Genomic DNA, 17,044 nt, shown 5'->3' with positions numbered 1-17,044 from the left:
CTATTTCATTTAATCTCTCTTGACTATAAAATGAGGGCAGTGATACTTGCATTATCTTCTTCATCAGATTTAAGGACATAAAATGCTTTATAAACTATAAATGTTACCTGTTATAATTATTGCTTTCACATAACATTTATCATTTATCCTTACTGTTGCTGGAGCAAATGGTAGTAAATCCAGTTGTATAGTTAGAGAAGTGTGAATTAAATCAGTGTGAGCCAGTGGGTGATCTGGAAGTGAAGCCCAGTACTACTGCTTCCTAATGCCATGCTGACTCCCAATCCAGTGTTTTCTGTTGAGGAATAGAAAACAATTTAAATAATATTTAAGATAATAAAAAGCAATTAAGAACCCTAGTTTATGTTGCTTTTCAAATGAAGGTAAAGGCTGATCTGACTTGATTATTAAATTTTGTTTATTTCTTGATTTCACTTATTTTAACATTTTTGAAAACTATTAAATATTGAGGATTTTACATGAATGATTACCTTATCTTTTATTTCCTTGTCAGGATTATGAAGAAGCTATACTGTTGCTATTAGAAGGAGCTGCTTGGGAAGAAGCACTAAGATTGGTAAGAGCATTTTCAGATTGATTTTTGATGGACATTGAGTTAAGGTAGTGAAAGTGGCAAGAAAGTCATCTGAAATCTTTTATCTACTAATGGCAATAGTAAGTTCATGCTCTTTGAGAGTTTGAGGAAATAGATTTAGATATGGCTCATTTTTTTTCTTTCATTATAAATACTGAAATGAGCTCAGCTCTAATGTAATATATATTTACATTTGGTCTGAAGTTAGTAAATTTTACTTTTCTTAACTTTTTTTGAACCTAGTACATGAAGCTGCCATTTAGTAAGTCACTGTAAAAGAAGTTCACTTTCTAAAATGAGCTATTCCTAAATATTTATTTATCCTTGGAGGAGGCCTGTTCACATTGTTCCTGTTATTATTGTTGAGTTTTTGCTTTTAGGTTCACAAATACAACCGACTTGACATCATAGAGACTAATATTAAACCTTCCATTTTAGAAGGTGAGTATTTGATTTTGTTAAATTTGGATTCATGCTTTAAAATGTTTAATTTGAAACAAAGAGGAAAGGGCCTGAGAGGTCCTGACCATTGTCTTTTCCAGTGTATCACACTGGAGAGTGGAGCACAACAGAGCCACTGGACCTTGAGTTAGGAACACCCAAGTTCAAGTTCAAATCTGGCACCAGACACTTGTTAGATGTGTGACCTTGGGCAAGTCACTTATCCTTGTTTGCCTCAGTCTGCTCCTCAGTAGAATTACTCCCTACCTCCCAGGGTTGATAGGAAAATAAAATGACTTAATATTTGTAAAGCACTGGGTCAGTCTTAAAGCACTATATAGAATGTTTCAAAACTCTTAGTTGTAGTTTTAAGCTATTAAAGTTTTAAGTCACTATTTTATGTCCCAGTCTTAGAAATTTCATGAATTTTTTCAGTCTCTTTTTTTCCATCATTTAGCATTATTGGTCCTCCTTTTCCCTTTATTTTCAAGATACCATATTCTACTAGTTCTCCCATCTTGGATGCCTTTCTTCTGTTCATTTTGATTAATTCTCTTATTGACACCCTAAGAAAAGTTTTCTCCCCAAGATTGGTTGGATTATGAAATTATCTTTTTTAAAATTTCTATATCGATTTTGGTGCTTTTAATGACTCGCAGACTGGAGGCTGAAACTTCACATTCCTTTTTTTCTGACTAAATTATAAGATGGTGTATTATGTTAGTGAGAATTCTTCTATCTTGGTTAGAAAACTTGAAACCCTTGTTTCTTCCTGGGTTCTAGTTGTTGTTGTTGTTGTTTAAAACCTTTACTTGTGCCTCTTTGCCTTTAAAGTCATCCTAAAACTTTTTTTTTCCCCATTTTACCACACAGCCCAAAAAAACTACATGGTACTTATGGATTCTCAGACAGCCATTTTCACTCGCCATAGAAAGCGTTTCCTGGTTGTTCGAGAACTAAAGGAACAAGCACAACAAGGGAATCTGGGTAGGTGCTAAATGACTTAATTTGTATGATAAGGGTAACCCAAAGCAGAATAAGCAAAAGCTTATTCTGTCATTGAATCACATTATAATGTTAGAAAAATAACAAGTTATAGTGAATCTTTTATGGTCTTATTTAATTTTAAAGTGAACTTTTATGATTTTTCTTATTTTTCCATTTCCTATCAAGTTTACCATAATCATCTTATCTTGTTAAATTAATATGTTTGGAAGGGAGACTCAGAAGTTAATGTATGCTTTTGTACATCTTTAACTCTGAATAAAAAAGATTTTGTTTATCCTTCTTCTCTTACAGATGATGATATGCCAAATGGCCAGGAGTCAGACCTCTTCTCTGAAACTAGCAGTATCATGAGTGGTAGTGACATGAGTGGCAGATATTCTCATAGTAACTCCAGGATATCTGCGTGTGTATACTGATTATTAAATAATTTGCTATATTCTTAGCACTATGGTCTTCATACTATAAAATGCAAATATTTGGTATTTTTAGGACAGAGGTTACAATATGCAGTAGTGGAAAGAGCCCCTCATATGATATCCTTAGTTACTGTCTTGGTATTTAATTTCCCATTAGTTTTTCCCCTATGTTTAGTTGTTTGAAGATAATTTTATGAGTGGGGGGAGCAAAATTATATTTAGTTCTGTTTTTTCTTCATTCCTATTATTGTCATCCACCCAAAGATTACTTTGTTCTTCCAGTAGAGATAAAAAAAACACTTTAAAAAGTCTTTAGAATTCACTTAAAGCTGCTGTTGGAAGAATTTAAATATTCTGATAGTATTTTATGGGATCTTTATTCTTTTACATTCATCCATAGTTATCTGACTTTGCATCAATTTATTTGATCAATAAATGCCTCCCTGTTCAGAAACTTTAGTCCTTTAGTCATTTCCCCCTTGTGGGCCATATTGGAATCTTATTTGTTTGTCTCAACAGAATTTCTTTCTTGAGAATATCTCATCTCTTTGAAACTAACTTCCCTTTTAGAATCATAGGCTTTGAGATAGGACCTGTTTTGTGAAAGCTGCTCTCCCTGAGCCTAAGATTTGGGTTGGACTTTGCCTCCTTTTATCTATTTATCCTCCTTTTATCTATTACACAGATAATACAATTATGTAGCCACTTCTCCCTCCAGAGTTTCATCATTTCTAGTTTTGCAACTCTTGATGTACACACACTTGTGTGTCAAGGGACAGGGAGGCAGCAAGATGCACAGGACCTAAATCTGAATTTGCCGTATTATATATTCTTACATAGTTTGGGGGAAAACACTAAATTTCTGTTGGCCTCAATTTTATCATCTCAAAAAAAGAATCTGGCTAGACAACTTAAAAGTCTTTTCCAATTCTAAATCTCCATATTTAAATATCCTTTAGGCAATTTCTTCCTTAATAGTAGTTCTCAGTCATTTATAGATTGATCAGTACCATCCCACCCTACTCAAGTTCTCTGATTCTCCATTGAGAAGTTCTCCTTTTTGAAAATAATTCTCAAATCTCCTAATAGGAGGTCCTCCAAGAATCGCCGAAAAGCAGAAAGAAAGAAGCACAGCCTGAAAGAGGGGAGTCCCCTTGAAGACCTAGCCCTTTTGGAAGCCCTGAGTGAAGTGGTAAACAGCATTGAAAAATTGAAAGGTATACTCTTGATGCTTATGTGCCAAATACATTGGTTCATGTAGTAACTACTCCTTCAGAGGAAAGTACTTAGTTTTATTGAACAGACTTATAGGCTGACAAGAAACTAGTAATGGGCATGATGTCCCAGCCATAAGAAACAGGTTTTCAACAAAGGAGGAGCCATTTCTGATACCCTCGTGAAATGGCCCTGCCTTTGAAGTCAACATAGTTCAGAGGAGATGCACACTCCAAAGCAATAAAGACTTCACCCTGGATTCCACAAATAGTAATCAAACTTTTTGATTGATCCAAATTATGAATTCTTAACACTACCACTGAATTAAAGAAAACTAGTAGAAGGGTAGAGAGTAAGCCATAGTATAACTTATTTCCCATGAAATAGAAACACTAAAAATTGCAGTTTGTTTTTTGGAGGAGAGGAATATATAAGGATTGATTTATGTTCCTTTTGGGAAAAAAATAGCCTTTTCAGTAGTATTAAAGGAATTGAGGATGCAAATCTTAGATCCTGATAATGTCTCAAATTTATTCTCCCTAGATGACATTTACCAGCTTTTAAAAGTACTCTTTCTCTTTGAGTATGATGAACAAGCAAGAGAGTTACAGAAAATGTTTGAGAATACTCTGCATCTGATGGAAAGTTCAATCCCAGAAATTTGGACACCTTCCCGCCAGCAGAATCTAACTATTCCTGTAAGTTTTCACTAAATTGCATTGTTTTGTATTTAAACTTCCATTTTATAAGTAAGGGAATTACCAAAAATAAATTTGCTTGGATTTTTTTTTTTTTTTGGATTAGTAAACTGATGAATAAGCAAATTAAAATACAAGAAAATTTCACTAAGGCAACTCAATAAAAAGGGACAGAGTAATGAATGCCCTCACCTTTAAAAAGAAGGTTCCACAACAAACAAAAAATGGGGTGCATGAATACTGTAACCCCTGAGACTTAAGAAATTTTTGGTTTTCTAACATTTTGATATATTTTACTTCATTTGATCCTCACATAGATACACCTTTTTAGGTTGGTAGGATAAGAACCTTATGAATAAGAAATATAGGACCTTATAAATTAGAAAACTGAGGCTAAATGACCTACCTGGAACATATAGTGAATTACAAATTTAATAGACATCAGCCTGAACATTTCCAAAAAGGAAAAAAAAAGATTGTATATGACTCAAAAGATTTATCATACTTTTCCACAGAATTTGATAGTTGAAAGGGATCATCTTTTCTCACTCTTAGCCAAAAAGAATATCCCTTACATACACACATGGCATGTGGTCATCTAGCCCCAACCTGAAGACCTCCATAATAGAGGAACATGCCAACTTTTGAAGCATACTCAATTTTTTGAAAAGTTCTAATATTATTAGAAAGTCTTTCCTGACATTAAAGCATAATTTGTTTTTTTGCAACTCTTTTGGAGCCTAACAGTAAGTTTAATGCTTCTTCCATATGACAACCCTTTAGTTTTTTAGCACAATTAGGACATCCTGATTCTTTTTTCAGGCTAAAGTTCTCCAGATCCTTCAACATGGTATACAGAGGGTCCCAAAAATTTTAGTGCAGTTTGAAGCTAAGCATAGCTTAAAGCTAAACTTAGAACCTTACTAATTCTTGTGGAACCCTCTCATTTAATGAATGATCCCGCTTGCCATCCTATAGACAAATATTGTACTCACCATTGTACTTCAACCGTAATGCCCAGAGCTGAACCCATTAATCCAGAGGAGGAGGTCTGAAGAAGGCCTCTTGACTTTAGATATCTTTTTACATTGCTATTAGTCATTGGTACATATGCTCTTGATTTTACTTTACTCATCCTGCATTAGGTCATATAAGTATTCCATATATCTCTAAATTCTTTGTGTTCATCATTCCATGGTACAGATTGGGATAGGGGGTAATCCAGACCAATAATCTTTGGTGGTGCAACTGATCCATGATTTTGGGTTTTATGGAATTGCTTGGGGGTATTCAGAGGCTAAGTGATTTGCCCCTGGTCACGTAGCAAATATGTGTCCAAGGTGAACATATATGATTTTTCCTTATTCGAAGACCAGCTTTTTATCCAGTTTGCTTTGCTGTTTCACTAGGCCAAAAATCTTTTGCAATTCAGTTTTGAGTTTTTGTTTGCTGTTAGATTTCAACTCAATTTCTTTTTTTCTTAAGTTGTTCGTATGTTTGAATACCTACTTAGACTTGTCACCTAATGAAAGCCAAAATAAAATTATATATGTATGTATTTTAAGTGATCAACTTCACTGAGATTGCAACTTTGGGGGTAAATAAACCTTCTGGAAGTTTATAGGGTCTCTTTTTTTCCCCCCTCATAGTTTTACTGAACTGATCTTCTTAGACACCAATCCAAATCTTTGCAATTCTAGAGGAAACAACCACACACTTATTTTTTATAATAAGCTCAAGTGTTGCGTCAATTGGCGAATTTTCAGCAAATATTTTTTGCATACATGTATACATACATAACAGGATTCAGATATCCTCAAAATCAAAGCTTTTCCCCCTAATGTCAGGTGTCTAAATAAGACCATTGGTACAAATTCACAAATTCTTATTCTTTTGAGAGTTGTGTGGCTATGCTAGCAAAGTGTATTGGAGAGGCCCTGTCCTTATTCATCTGGCAGATCCTTTGAATGTTGTAGACATTTTGCACCTAAAACAAAAAAAAAATTATCAATGAATGTATTGACAATAATATTTTTCTCCTTAGGTTCTAGGTCCCAATTCAACTGCAAACAGCATCATGGCTTCCTATCGACAGCAAAAGGCTTCAGCTCCTGTATTCCAGGGTTAGTTCTTCAAAAAAATATGGATATGTTAGTAAACTGAAGAAAAAACTTTGTCATTCTAAGTTTCTGGTCACTTCTCATAAGTTCTTAATTTTAAATTGATAGACATGTGTATTTAACATTCAAGTCAAATTCCACTGTAGCAGTCTTGAGGATCATTAAGAGTATTCATATTCCTATTAGAATTTGATGTATTAAATTTGACAGAGCGTAAGCTATTAGCTGAAAACCTCATTAAATCAAGATTTTACATGGAATCTAATCAAAATGATGTCAGTGACCCTAGCATTATATTGCCTCCTGAAGTTGGATACAGTGACAGGAAACTGGAAAAATAACCCTAAATGAGCAGGATAGAAAGAGAACAAAATCTCAGTCCCACTACCAATTTTCTACGTGTTGAATCACTTAAATGAGTATTTTATTTCCTTTGTGTATATGTAAGGGAAGTAATGTGTAGTTACCAAGAGCAAAGTGTAACAACTTCTGATAATAGAAAAAAAAGATCACAATTCTTTGTTTTCTGTTAATATAACAAATGTGGAATTTCAAGGATCTTGGGTTCATTTTAACATATAATTGTACCTTCTTCCACTATAGATGTTTTCTTATCAAGATTTTTTTCCATTTTCTTTTTTTTCCAGATGCAGAACTTTTTATACCTCCAAAGATCAATAAAACTATCCAGTGGAAACTGAACCTTCTAGAATAATATTGCTGCTATTTGGAAGTGCTTTAAGGGTGAATAACATTATTTTAAATTCATCTCAGTGTTTTCCTATACCAATCTTGAGATCTTAATATTTGAACCTTGGAGAATATGAGAGGAATATCCTCTGAAATTACAATTGCTTTTTGGGTCAGACCTTGGTTAACACCTTAAAATTTTTTTCAGAGTACTCATCTCTTCATTGTCTTATGCTAAGTTCTCATTTTTAAAACAGACTTCAGTCTGTATATAGTATCAGTTACAAGTACCTCACTCTTAAAAAGTTAATGAATACTATTTAATGCAGAAGCTAGTCTTAACTCCTCTTCTCGCTGCACTTTAATACACAGTGGCAAATTACTTAAGCCTTTGTATGTAATTTTCTCATCTTTAAAATGAGAATGATTCCTGTCTTCCCCCCTCACAAGTGTGCTGTGAGGGCAAATGACTTCATGCCAATCATATGCTTTAAGTTCTTGGCAAAAGGGAATATATATATGAAAAATAAGCTATTAGTAGTCATACCACCAAATTACTAAAGCATAATAAGTTTTATCGTTCCATTGAATTTTTAAATTTTCCTATTTATCAATTTTCACTTAGTTTGCTTGCAGTTGTTACTTTGATGAAAATTACAGGTTATACCTCAACAAATCATGAGCTTCTGAGTGTTGAGTTTTTTCTACTATAGTTGGTTGTGAACTATGTGAACTATTTTTACTGCCTTGATACTTAATGCTAATGAGATAGCAGTGTTAGACAATTAACTCAAATTGAAATGCCTATAAAATACTGTTATATTTAGAACAGAATTTAGCAGAATGTCTACGTGGCGTAGATAATGTAACTCCTGGTTTCCCCAAGATTTTTTGTTAATATGTTAGGTAGAGTTTCAGATACTACTTTGTTTTGATTATTGGTGTTCTGATTTCCATTCCATTCTTTTTGACAAATAGATTTTTAAGGATGATTTTCTTCCCTGTTCTGAGGAAAGAAGTTAAAATTAAAAGAAAGATAGAGTATATGGATATAAATCTTGAGCTTGCAGCCCAGTTCATTCTCATTACTACTCCATGACTGAAATGTCTTATTCAGAACTTCCATGAACTGCCCTTTATATGAAATGAAACCACAAAATAGCTCCTATACAGATTTTACTGATTACAGAATGTAAACCACTAAGAAATTTTATTTTTATTACTCTGGATATAAAATAGTGATATAAGAATTTTTACACCTTTGCTTGCCTTTGGTAACTTTCTGATATATGTAGTCAAATTTGTCATATTTGATATTGATTTAAATAAATTATAAGATGCAAACTTTGAGCTAGGAATAGGAATAAAAATATTTGCAGAATTATGCTTCCTGCAAGCCCTGTAATAATTAAGGTCATACTATTTAAGAATTGAAGCAGATTAGAATCTGGGCTCTGTAACAATTTGGCATTCAATAAGTCTTTATTAAACACATAAAAATATGTCCAAAAGTCAAAAATTAAGAAGAGCTCCTTCATTTGAGTTTACATTTTACTGGAATCCCAAAGAAGGGTTTGTTTTTTTTTTTTTAAACTGTCCAGAGCATTAGCAAGAATATCATATCTCTTTAGAAAAATGCTGAGACTACATCATTTGAAGAATGACTCAACAAACTCTGGTTTATGATGTAATGGAATATTATGCTGTGTAGAAGACAGAGAACTCTGGGGGAAAGGTGAAATAACTTGCTAAATCTGGAAAAATGTATATGCACAATGATTTCAACAGTGTACATGGAAAGGATTTTTTAGAAAATCTATTATGATGAATAAACTTGTACCTGCAAAAGAGATGTGAAAATATATACCCCATCTCCACCTCACCCCTCTTTGCAGAGAATATCCATAGGTGTGAAACCCTGCATGTACTTGGGGGTTAGAGATATTTTGAGAAATTAAAGTGATATGAAAATAAAAGATCTCAATAAAAAATGTTTTAAGTTGAATCAAAAAATACACACATACACACACAACACAAATAATCCAACTCTTTTCTAAAAAAATACATTAATAGTACCTATGTGAATTCTTGAACTATCTGCTATTTTCATCTATTAAATAGTTAGAGGACTAATGCTTAAGTATCAGAAATGAGGTTGAATTTGTGTTTTGCTAAGCTGTCGACCTTTATTACATGATAAACATTGAGTATCTAAAAAAAGTCTTTGTTATGAAATATTAAAAGTAGGAAAGATTTTTGTAGATTTGTATATAAATCATATGTGTAAATATGTAGTTTAACTATTTAGTTCCCCCTGTTATTGACCACTATAGTAGTTCATAATAAGTCCATAGTTCAATAATTTTTCTATCATGTTACAAATATGATATCTCTGCTCAGTGGCAAGCTCAGGGAAGCAGGAAGAAACAATTCAGTTTTGGGAAGTCACAAATATTAATAAGAAATGTAGAATCTTAAAGCCAAACCCAGAAAGAGCTTCAGGGACCATGGGGGTCCTTTACAAATGAGGAAACTGAAACGAAGGAAATATTAACTTATCAAAGGCAGGTTTTGAAATTAATTGTTCTGATCCCAAAGCCAATAATTTCCCCTCTATATCCCTCTGCCTCTACTCCATTTACAACTCTACACTCTAAGGTTTATAAAGCACTTTCCTCACGATTAAATGAGAATAAACAGGAAAAGCAGAATTCTATAAGTTAGTGGGTGCTCAGTCTGCAAACACCAGTCTTTAAAATAATGGGAAGCAAATAGCTAAAGCTCTTGCTATCTACTTTCCCAGCAGAGTCTAACAAGCTGAAGATTTATAATGGCAAGGAGTGATGGTACTGAGAATAGATCTCAATCATTCTTCACTCTTTCCTTTGTTCCCACATTGGGTCACTGTGGCCTTGCATGAGAAACATGAAAAGGAAATTGTCAGTATCTTGTCAATTCTCAAAGCTTGTTTTAAAACACAATTAAAAAAAAAAAAACCTTTACTATGTTATAAAGATATGTCCAACTTAATTTAAATATATAGTTCCCTAAATAAGTAATTTGTAAATTTAATTTGAGGAATGATAAATTCTTCATTCTGATATCAAAAAAGGAAGTTTGGGGGGGGGGGGTCTTTAAACTTGTGTCTAATCATTAGCTCCTTCTTGTTCTTTATCTGAAAAACAAAGAGAACCAAGTTAAATAAAAACATAATAGTAAACCTGTGTTAACCTCTTTTTCTCCCTTTTTAATTTTTGTTCTTTAAATATAGCCAATCCTGAAGAACATTAGGATGGCTGGTTAACATAATAGGTACTTAAAAACTTGTTTGTTGATTGATGAAGATAGGGAGAAAGTTCTTGAAAGCAAGATCGGTGATTGGGGAATGAAGACAAAACAGGATTTAAAAGAAAGCATCAGAATCTGTGTAGGTAGTAAGAATATTGGGCATTGAATGATTTTAGAACTTGAGAAGGAGCCATAAGAGAGCTACATTTAACTATTATTTAAACACCAGAACATACAGAAATAAAGATGGAGCACATTCTGACTTCAAGGAACTGACATTCTATCAAGAGATACAATGAATTAATAGGAAATTATTTAATATTTTACAATATGTAAAACTACCAGGAAGTCTGGAGTTTTTTGGCATGTTAGGTTTTGAGCTTCAAATCTATTTTTCTTCCAGGCTCATCTTGATGCCTACCTGCAGGAAGCCTTTCCCTGTCTTGCCAGTATTAGCTCCTCCTTCCCCGCCTCCCCCCCCCCCCACCTGTCCTGCTCCCTCATTCCTTTCATTCTGCCTTTCCCCAATCCAAAAACATTGTCACCTTTTCGTTTTAGGACATAAGCTCCTCGAGGGCAGACGGTTCGTTTTTGTGTTTTTAGCCTGGGACATAGTTGACACATAGTTCTTCATTAAGTGGTTTGAATATAAACAAATAGGAAGAGAGATTGGCTAGGCTAGGATAAGGTATGCTGAGTTTTTTATAGCCCAACCAACCCAAGAAAGCAGCTAACTTTAAGCCCAGCAATGACTCCTTATTGCCTATTGAATTGTTCAAATGCTTCCATATTGGCTCCAAACTATCTCACTCTCTAATAGTTTTTCTCATCATATATTCTACATCAGAACTGGATCCCTCTTTCTCTTTCAAATAGTTCCCATACTTACTCATGTATCTTTTCCTAGTTCCTGCTTGTCTATTAATGTACAAGTATACAAATTAATATACAAATTTTCATCTTTGCTCTGATACGTTACCCTCCTTCCAGACCAGTATAATGCTACCTTTTCCATGAAGCCTTTCCTAACACTCCTAATTTGAAATGAACTCTCCCTCATCTCAACACTTTTTTCCTCATTAAGTATCACAATTTAATTTTAGTTATATGTATCTGTGTACATTTCATTACTGCTACTAGATGTAAATTCTTGGAGAGCATGAGAAATGTAGCTTATTTTTGCATTTCTAGAATCTACTACAGTAGATTGCACATATGGTTATTTAATATTTGTTATATTACCTTGTAAGAGGATCAGTGAAACCAGGAAAAAAAAATGTGCAAGGAAACATCACCTTAATTTTGTTAGGATCATGTCTAAATCATGAAAGGGCCCACAGGAAATGGTGTTCAAGGAAATGTCCATTGAACAAGTCACAAATACCAGGATACAAAAGCAAGACTAAAATGTTTCCTGCCCTCCAGCAACTCACATCCTATCTGAGGAGAAAACCTATGTAAATTAGCATAGATAGGATATACACAAAATACATACAAGGTGATTTTGCAAGGGTGGGTTATAGGACCTGGGAGAATCAGGAAACCTTCTTGTAGAAGGTAGTAGTTGAGGTTAGATTTGAAAGAAACGGGATTTTATGAGGCAAGAGTAAGGGAACATGTACTCTGCTGTAAGGAACAAGGCAAATTTGGTTACATCATAAGAATGCTAAGAGGGAAATGGTGTACAATTAACTTAGAAAGGTAGGTTGGAGCCAAGTTAGGGAGGCACTTAGATGTCAAACAAAAAGTAGTTTTTATTTGATCCTAGAGCCAAAAGGAAGCTTTCAGACTTTACACAGCAGACTTAATTTGGGCATCTGTGGAGAATGGATTAGAACCGGGAAAGACTAAACAAGGAGAACAATTAGGATACTACTGCAACAATATATAGGTGAGAGGGTTTTGAACTGGAATGATAATGGGAGTGGAGAAAAGGGGATAAAAAAGATGGAGAAGATGATGTGGCTAATTGGATATGTGGTGTGCAAGAGTGAAGAACTAAGGTAGTAAACCTAGGTGATGTATGGAGTGTTCTTGACAGAAATAGGGAAATACACAGAAGGGAAAAAATGAGATGAGCAATGAAGATGGTACCCTATCCATGCCCATCCATCTGTGTGACAGTTGATCTTTACCAGCACTTTCAGTGCACCTGCCACAGCCAGTGCTTTGGAGCAGGGTGTGGATACAGGAGATGAGGAAGAGTTCTTTGCAGTGGCCCCCATACAGTAGACGTGGATCACTGAGTTGTAACCACTTGAGGAAGTGACACTTGGAACTGGAAGGAAACATAAGGAACTTGTACCATGGTGAAAGCAGGGGAGTGGTGGGTATTAATAAGCCAAGAGAAAGTGAGATGGTGTTGGAGACAAGCGTTCAATTGGCTCTTATTCATGGTGGTCATGATGATCTTGGAAATGGGAAACCACTCACTCTCTCCCACTGGCTGGTCATGAGCCCTTCCCTCCCCCATCAATTCCCTTTGGGGGAATAGTACTTCCTACATTGGAAACCACTACCAGAGGTGACCCTGACCAGTAGCAAATACTCTATTTTTCCTTTGAATTCCAGATACATGAGAGACAGAGACAGAAGTTTTCCACACAGGTCTACTTTTCTGTTAAAAGTTCATGAATTTGTTCTTTTATTTAATGGAGGATGAGGAGGAGAAAGAGAAGGGTTACAACCAAATAGGGATTCTAGACCAAGGATCAAATACACAGGTGACTTTGCTCAGCTTAGGTCATATTTATTCCCACTGAATGTTTCATTACCCTGAAACTCCTAAGAACACTTCCAGACTTGGGTGAAAAATAGACCGTAGAAGTGCTACAGTTTTTGGCCCTCTACTTACAACAGCAATACTAGTACAATTATTTCTGTGTATGTCACCAACTTTAATGAGTTCAAAGTACTATGAACACAAGGCCCCTGCTGGTATAGGACTTAGTCAGTACCTTAAGCACATTCATTCACCTAGGTGTCACAGAACTTTCAATTTTAAGGACACATGTTCAATAGTCTAATTTTGCAGATAACAAAATTAGAAGCTTAGAATATAACTTGCCTATGGTTAGGTACAGATAGCAGGGATTGTGTCATGTACAAAATCAAAAATCACAGATTTAGTACTAGAAGAACTTTAGAAGTCTATTCTGGCCGAGGGAATTGAGACTTGGAGAAGATTGATTCATTAGTGACATTAGGATCTCAGAGAGAAACCTGACTCCAAATCTAGCAGTCTTTCTACTGTATCAGACTTTCTCTCTCCCATGAGAAATAGATATTTAATGTGTATTTATAAGTATTTAGTATGGATACTTAAGTACCTATTCTGGATATACTTATATACAAAGGTATTTAGTATATATTTATACAATTAATAATAAGTATCTTAGGTTTAGAAGTAGAAGATAACTTAAGGCCATCTAATCTAATTGATTTTGCAGATGAGGAAATAGGCCTAGGGAATTTAAGGTTGACAGTTGTTGACAAAGGGACTTTTACCACTATCTTAACTTTGTTTCTTGGAGAAATAAAAATTATTAGATCTGTGACTCATTAGGAATGCAATTCTTAGTACAGTATTTAGCATACAATAATTGCTTAAATGCTTGTTGATCATGTATTTCTATGATTGACCCATTGCTATAGTCATCCTACTTGACAAATACAACCTATTAATTCTAGTCTCAGTTTGGGAGGGTATGAAATGATCCACACCCATAATTTTTTTAATCTTATAGTATAAGATTATTGATGGCCATGTTCTGAGAATAATTTCATATTTCTTTGATAGATATGGCCCTGAGTGGAAAATATAAATTTGTATTTCTCTATAAATAGCCTATGGAGGGTTATGAACTTGAGTCCATGTGGCTTTTACTAAATTGCTGATTTCTTTGATTATGTCTATACTTTGCTGAGTCTTGCCTGCCCACTTCGAAATAGAGTATTTACACAGATGATTGGCCTTTTCTTATTATCTTGAACATTTTTCCTCTTGGATAGTTTTACTTCAATTTTGAGGAGAAAATAAGCATTTAAAAAAATCTCCCCTGGTAAGCTATAGTCAGCATGACAAGTAATAAACCCTCTGACTTTCCCCAGTTCTGATTATAAAATTGCACTAAATCAGCATTGCATGTAAGTAAATAAACCAGGCTTTTTCCTCTAAAGGAAAAATAAGGTTTTTTTAGGTTAAATCCTTTCATTTTGGCAAATACCTAAGTCAGATGACATCTTTGTGATGTCTGCCATTCCTGTGAAATCAAGCAACAGAAGATCATTTACACTGTGAATTGGAACATGGTAATTATTGAATAGAACATGAGTTACGGTATTTTAGATATATCTTGGGCCACTGTCCTGAGAGGCAGCAGAGTTAATTGAGTCACAAGCACATGTTCCAGCAGACATGCTTTGGCTTCAGAAACATCTCCTGTATAAGAAGAAAGGCCCATGTTCCTGGTATTCTGACCGCTGGACCCAGAGGGACTGAAATCCCTGAAGGGAGGCCAGGATGGACCCCCCCGTCCACACCGAAGTGTCCCTTTCAGGTAACACACTCACTGTGGGGGTGTCATTCGGGCATATCTTAGACAGCTCCTTCTGAAAACGGGCGGGAAAGCCATTCAACATGGTCGTGCCCCCGCACAACAGAATGTTGTTCATGAGGTCCCTTTTGAGGGCAACGTCACACTTGTTGAGGCAGGTCATGGTCTGGGTATGAAGGCCCAGCTGCATGGATTTGATAAGGGAAGGCTTGAAGAACATCTCAGAACACAGGAAACGTTCTTGGCCAAGAATAATCTCTTCTCCATCTGGAAGCTGGTAGATAATTGCGTCATCTTTCACAGAGGAGCTCTCTGGGACAGGATCAGGAGCCATAAAGCAGTGTTTCTTCTTGATGTCTTCCACAATGTTCGTTTGGTCTTCTGAAAATTGCTTACCAGATTGATTCATCAGCGTCATCAGGTAGGTGGTGAGGTCAGAGCCAGCGTAGTCCAGCCTGCCTGTGATGCTCGGCAAAGGATACCCCTCAAAGATGGGGACCACGTAGGAAACACCATGGCCGACTTCTACGACCAGACCTGATGTCTTTCCATAAGAGTACATGGACAGTCGAGATTGATAGGCTATGTGCATTGCTGGAGTGTTGAAGGTTTCAAAGAGCATCTCTGCATACTTCTCCCTGTTGGTATACGGGCCTAGGGGAGGATCTGACACCAAAACAGCATGTTCCTCGGTAGGGATCTTCATCTCGTGCAGAAAAAGATATTCCCAGATATCCTGCACCGAATCCCAGTCCACAATGATGCCATGTCTCAGGGGATTGACTAATTTAAGGCGGATATCGGGGTAGAGGAGCTCGTGACCAATAAACGTTTCTTTTCGGTTGTCTCCGGTTTTGGCGGTCTCCATGTAAGGTTTCCCTACTGTAGTTGAAATTATATGACTAGGCCTGGGCTCTCCAGCGTAGCCACATTTACAGTAGCCCGTGCCGATGTCAACAACCACTGCTTTAGTTTTTTTGACTCTTTTGGGTTTCTCCTTAACTAATGTAGAAAGGGCATTTTCTTCGGGTTTCTTCTTGTTGTTGATAAGCAGTGCCTTTTTTGCGGGACCTTCTGTCAAGGAGGCAACCTGGAAAGATTCGGGTTCCTTTGAAAATTGTTCAGTTGCTTTAACAAGTAGAGCTCTCTTTGCTGGACCTTCCCCTATAATCGCTACCTGTGGAGCCCATGTCCTTGTAAATGCCATATTTTTTCCCCTCCTCTCATGGATGTCTCTTTCCTTAGGCTCGATTGGCGTAATACAGAGGAAGAGGCCAAAATCAAAATGGTGACTTCAGAATCTTCCTGACAATGACATCACTGATTATGACATAAGGCAACTGTTGGGATAGCCTGGTGGAATAATGATTTTCAGTCACTGAGAAGTTTGCCCTGCTCTAGGATAAATCTTGGATTAAAAAAAAAAAGTTGTTCATTTCTGGGTGCTTTTTTCCCAGAACTAATTATTTTTAAGTCTCTCAAACCTTTTGCTTCCCTTTCTGTACCACTTGCCATAGAACACTTTGTGGGTGGTTTCTTTTTCCTTATCCCTGCCTCTGAGTGGTTCTCAGCCTTTTTAATGAAAGATTACAGTGGGAAAAATTATTGTGGACCAATCTATTTCACCTGTTCCCACTTACCACTCCCCTCCAATTGTGTATATAATTTATATCCCTGAGAAAATGATACTAAATGGCATTTTAAAAATTAAATATAAAAATAATTAATGCCAGAAATAAAAGCATATTGCTTTTTCTTTCCTATAATGACAATTCTCAAGGAGACTTGTTTGTTGGCCCCCCTAGAAATCACAACTTAGTAACTAAGCTGCCTAGAAGCATTCTCTATACCACATCCTTACTAGCAAACAAACACCACTGCCTGGTGGGACTAAAAGTATTACCCAGCTTTATGGGTCTATTCATTCTGCAAAACTACAGTGGAGACATGGCTTCTTAAAATAATGTTAGGTAGATGCTATTATAAATATAAAATATTTATACAACAACACAAGAAA

General features: G+C 35.5%; 2 protein-coding genes across 3 annotated transcripts in view; one reads left to right on the top strand and one right to left on the bottom strand.

The window, feature by feature from the left end:
• Positions 1–17,044, top strand: part of ELP1 (elongator acetyltransferase complex subunit 1) — a 65,901-nt gene extending 48,857 nt beyond the window's left edge. Inside the window, exons 30-38 of one of the 2 annotated variants that reach the window (XM_051966881.1) lie at positions 515–577; positions 976–1,036; positions 1,910–2,023; positions 2,336–2,447; positions 3,550–3,677; positions 4,219–4,373; positions 6,418–6,496; positions 7,141–7,237; positions 16,273–17,044. In XM_051966881.1, coding sequence (XP_051822841.1) covers positions 515–577; positions 976–1,036; positions 1,910–2,023; positions 2,336–2,447; positions 3,550–3,677; positions 4,219–4,373; positions 6,418–6,496; positions 7,141–7,208 — 780 coding nt within the window. In that variant the 3' untranslated portion in view covers positions 7,209–7,237; positions 16,273–17,044. Of the gene's footprint in view, positions 1–514; positions 578–975; positions 1,037–1,909; positions 2,024–2,335; positions 2,448–3,549; positions 3,678–4,218; positions 4,374–6,417; positions 6,497–7,140; positions 7,238–8,814; positions 10,185–16,272 lie in introns of those variants that run through there. The other variant, XM_051966873.1, reaches the window with a different exon arrangement.
• Positions 14,760–16,329, bottom strand: ACTL7A (actin like 7A). Its single transcript, XM_051966891.1, has one exon. It carries the CDS (start codon positions 16,232–16,234, stop codon positions 14,900–14,902), a length of 1,335 nt encoding a protein of 444 aa, XP_051822851.1. The 5' UTR covers positions 16,235–16,329; the 3' UTR covers positions 14,760–14,899.

Source organism: Antechinus flavipes, chromosome 1 (genome assembly GCF_016432865.1).
Source record: "Antechinus flavipes isolate AdamAnt ecotype Samford, QLD, Australia chromosome 1, AdamAnt_v2, whole genome shotgun sequence".
In the NCBI taxonomy this organism is placed as follows: domain Eukaryota; kingdom Metazoa; phylum Chordata; class Mammalia; order Dasyuromorphia; family Dasyuridae; genus Antechinus; species Antechinus flavipes.
This window is presented reverse-complemented; position numbering and strand designations above follow the sequence as displayed.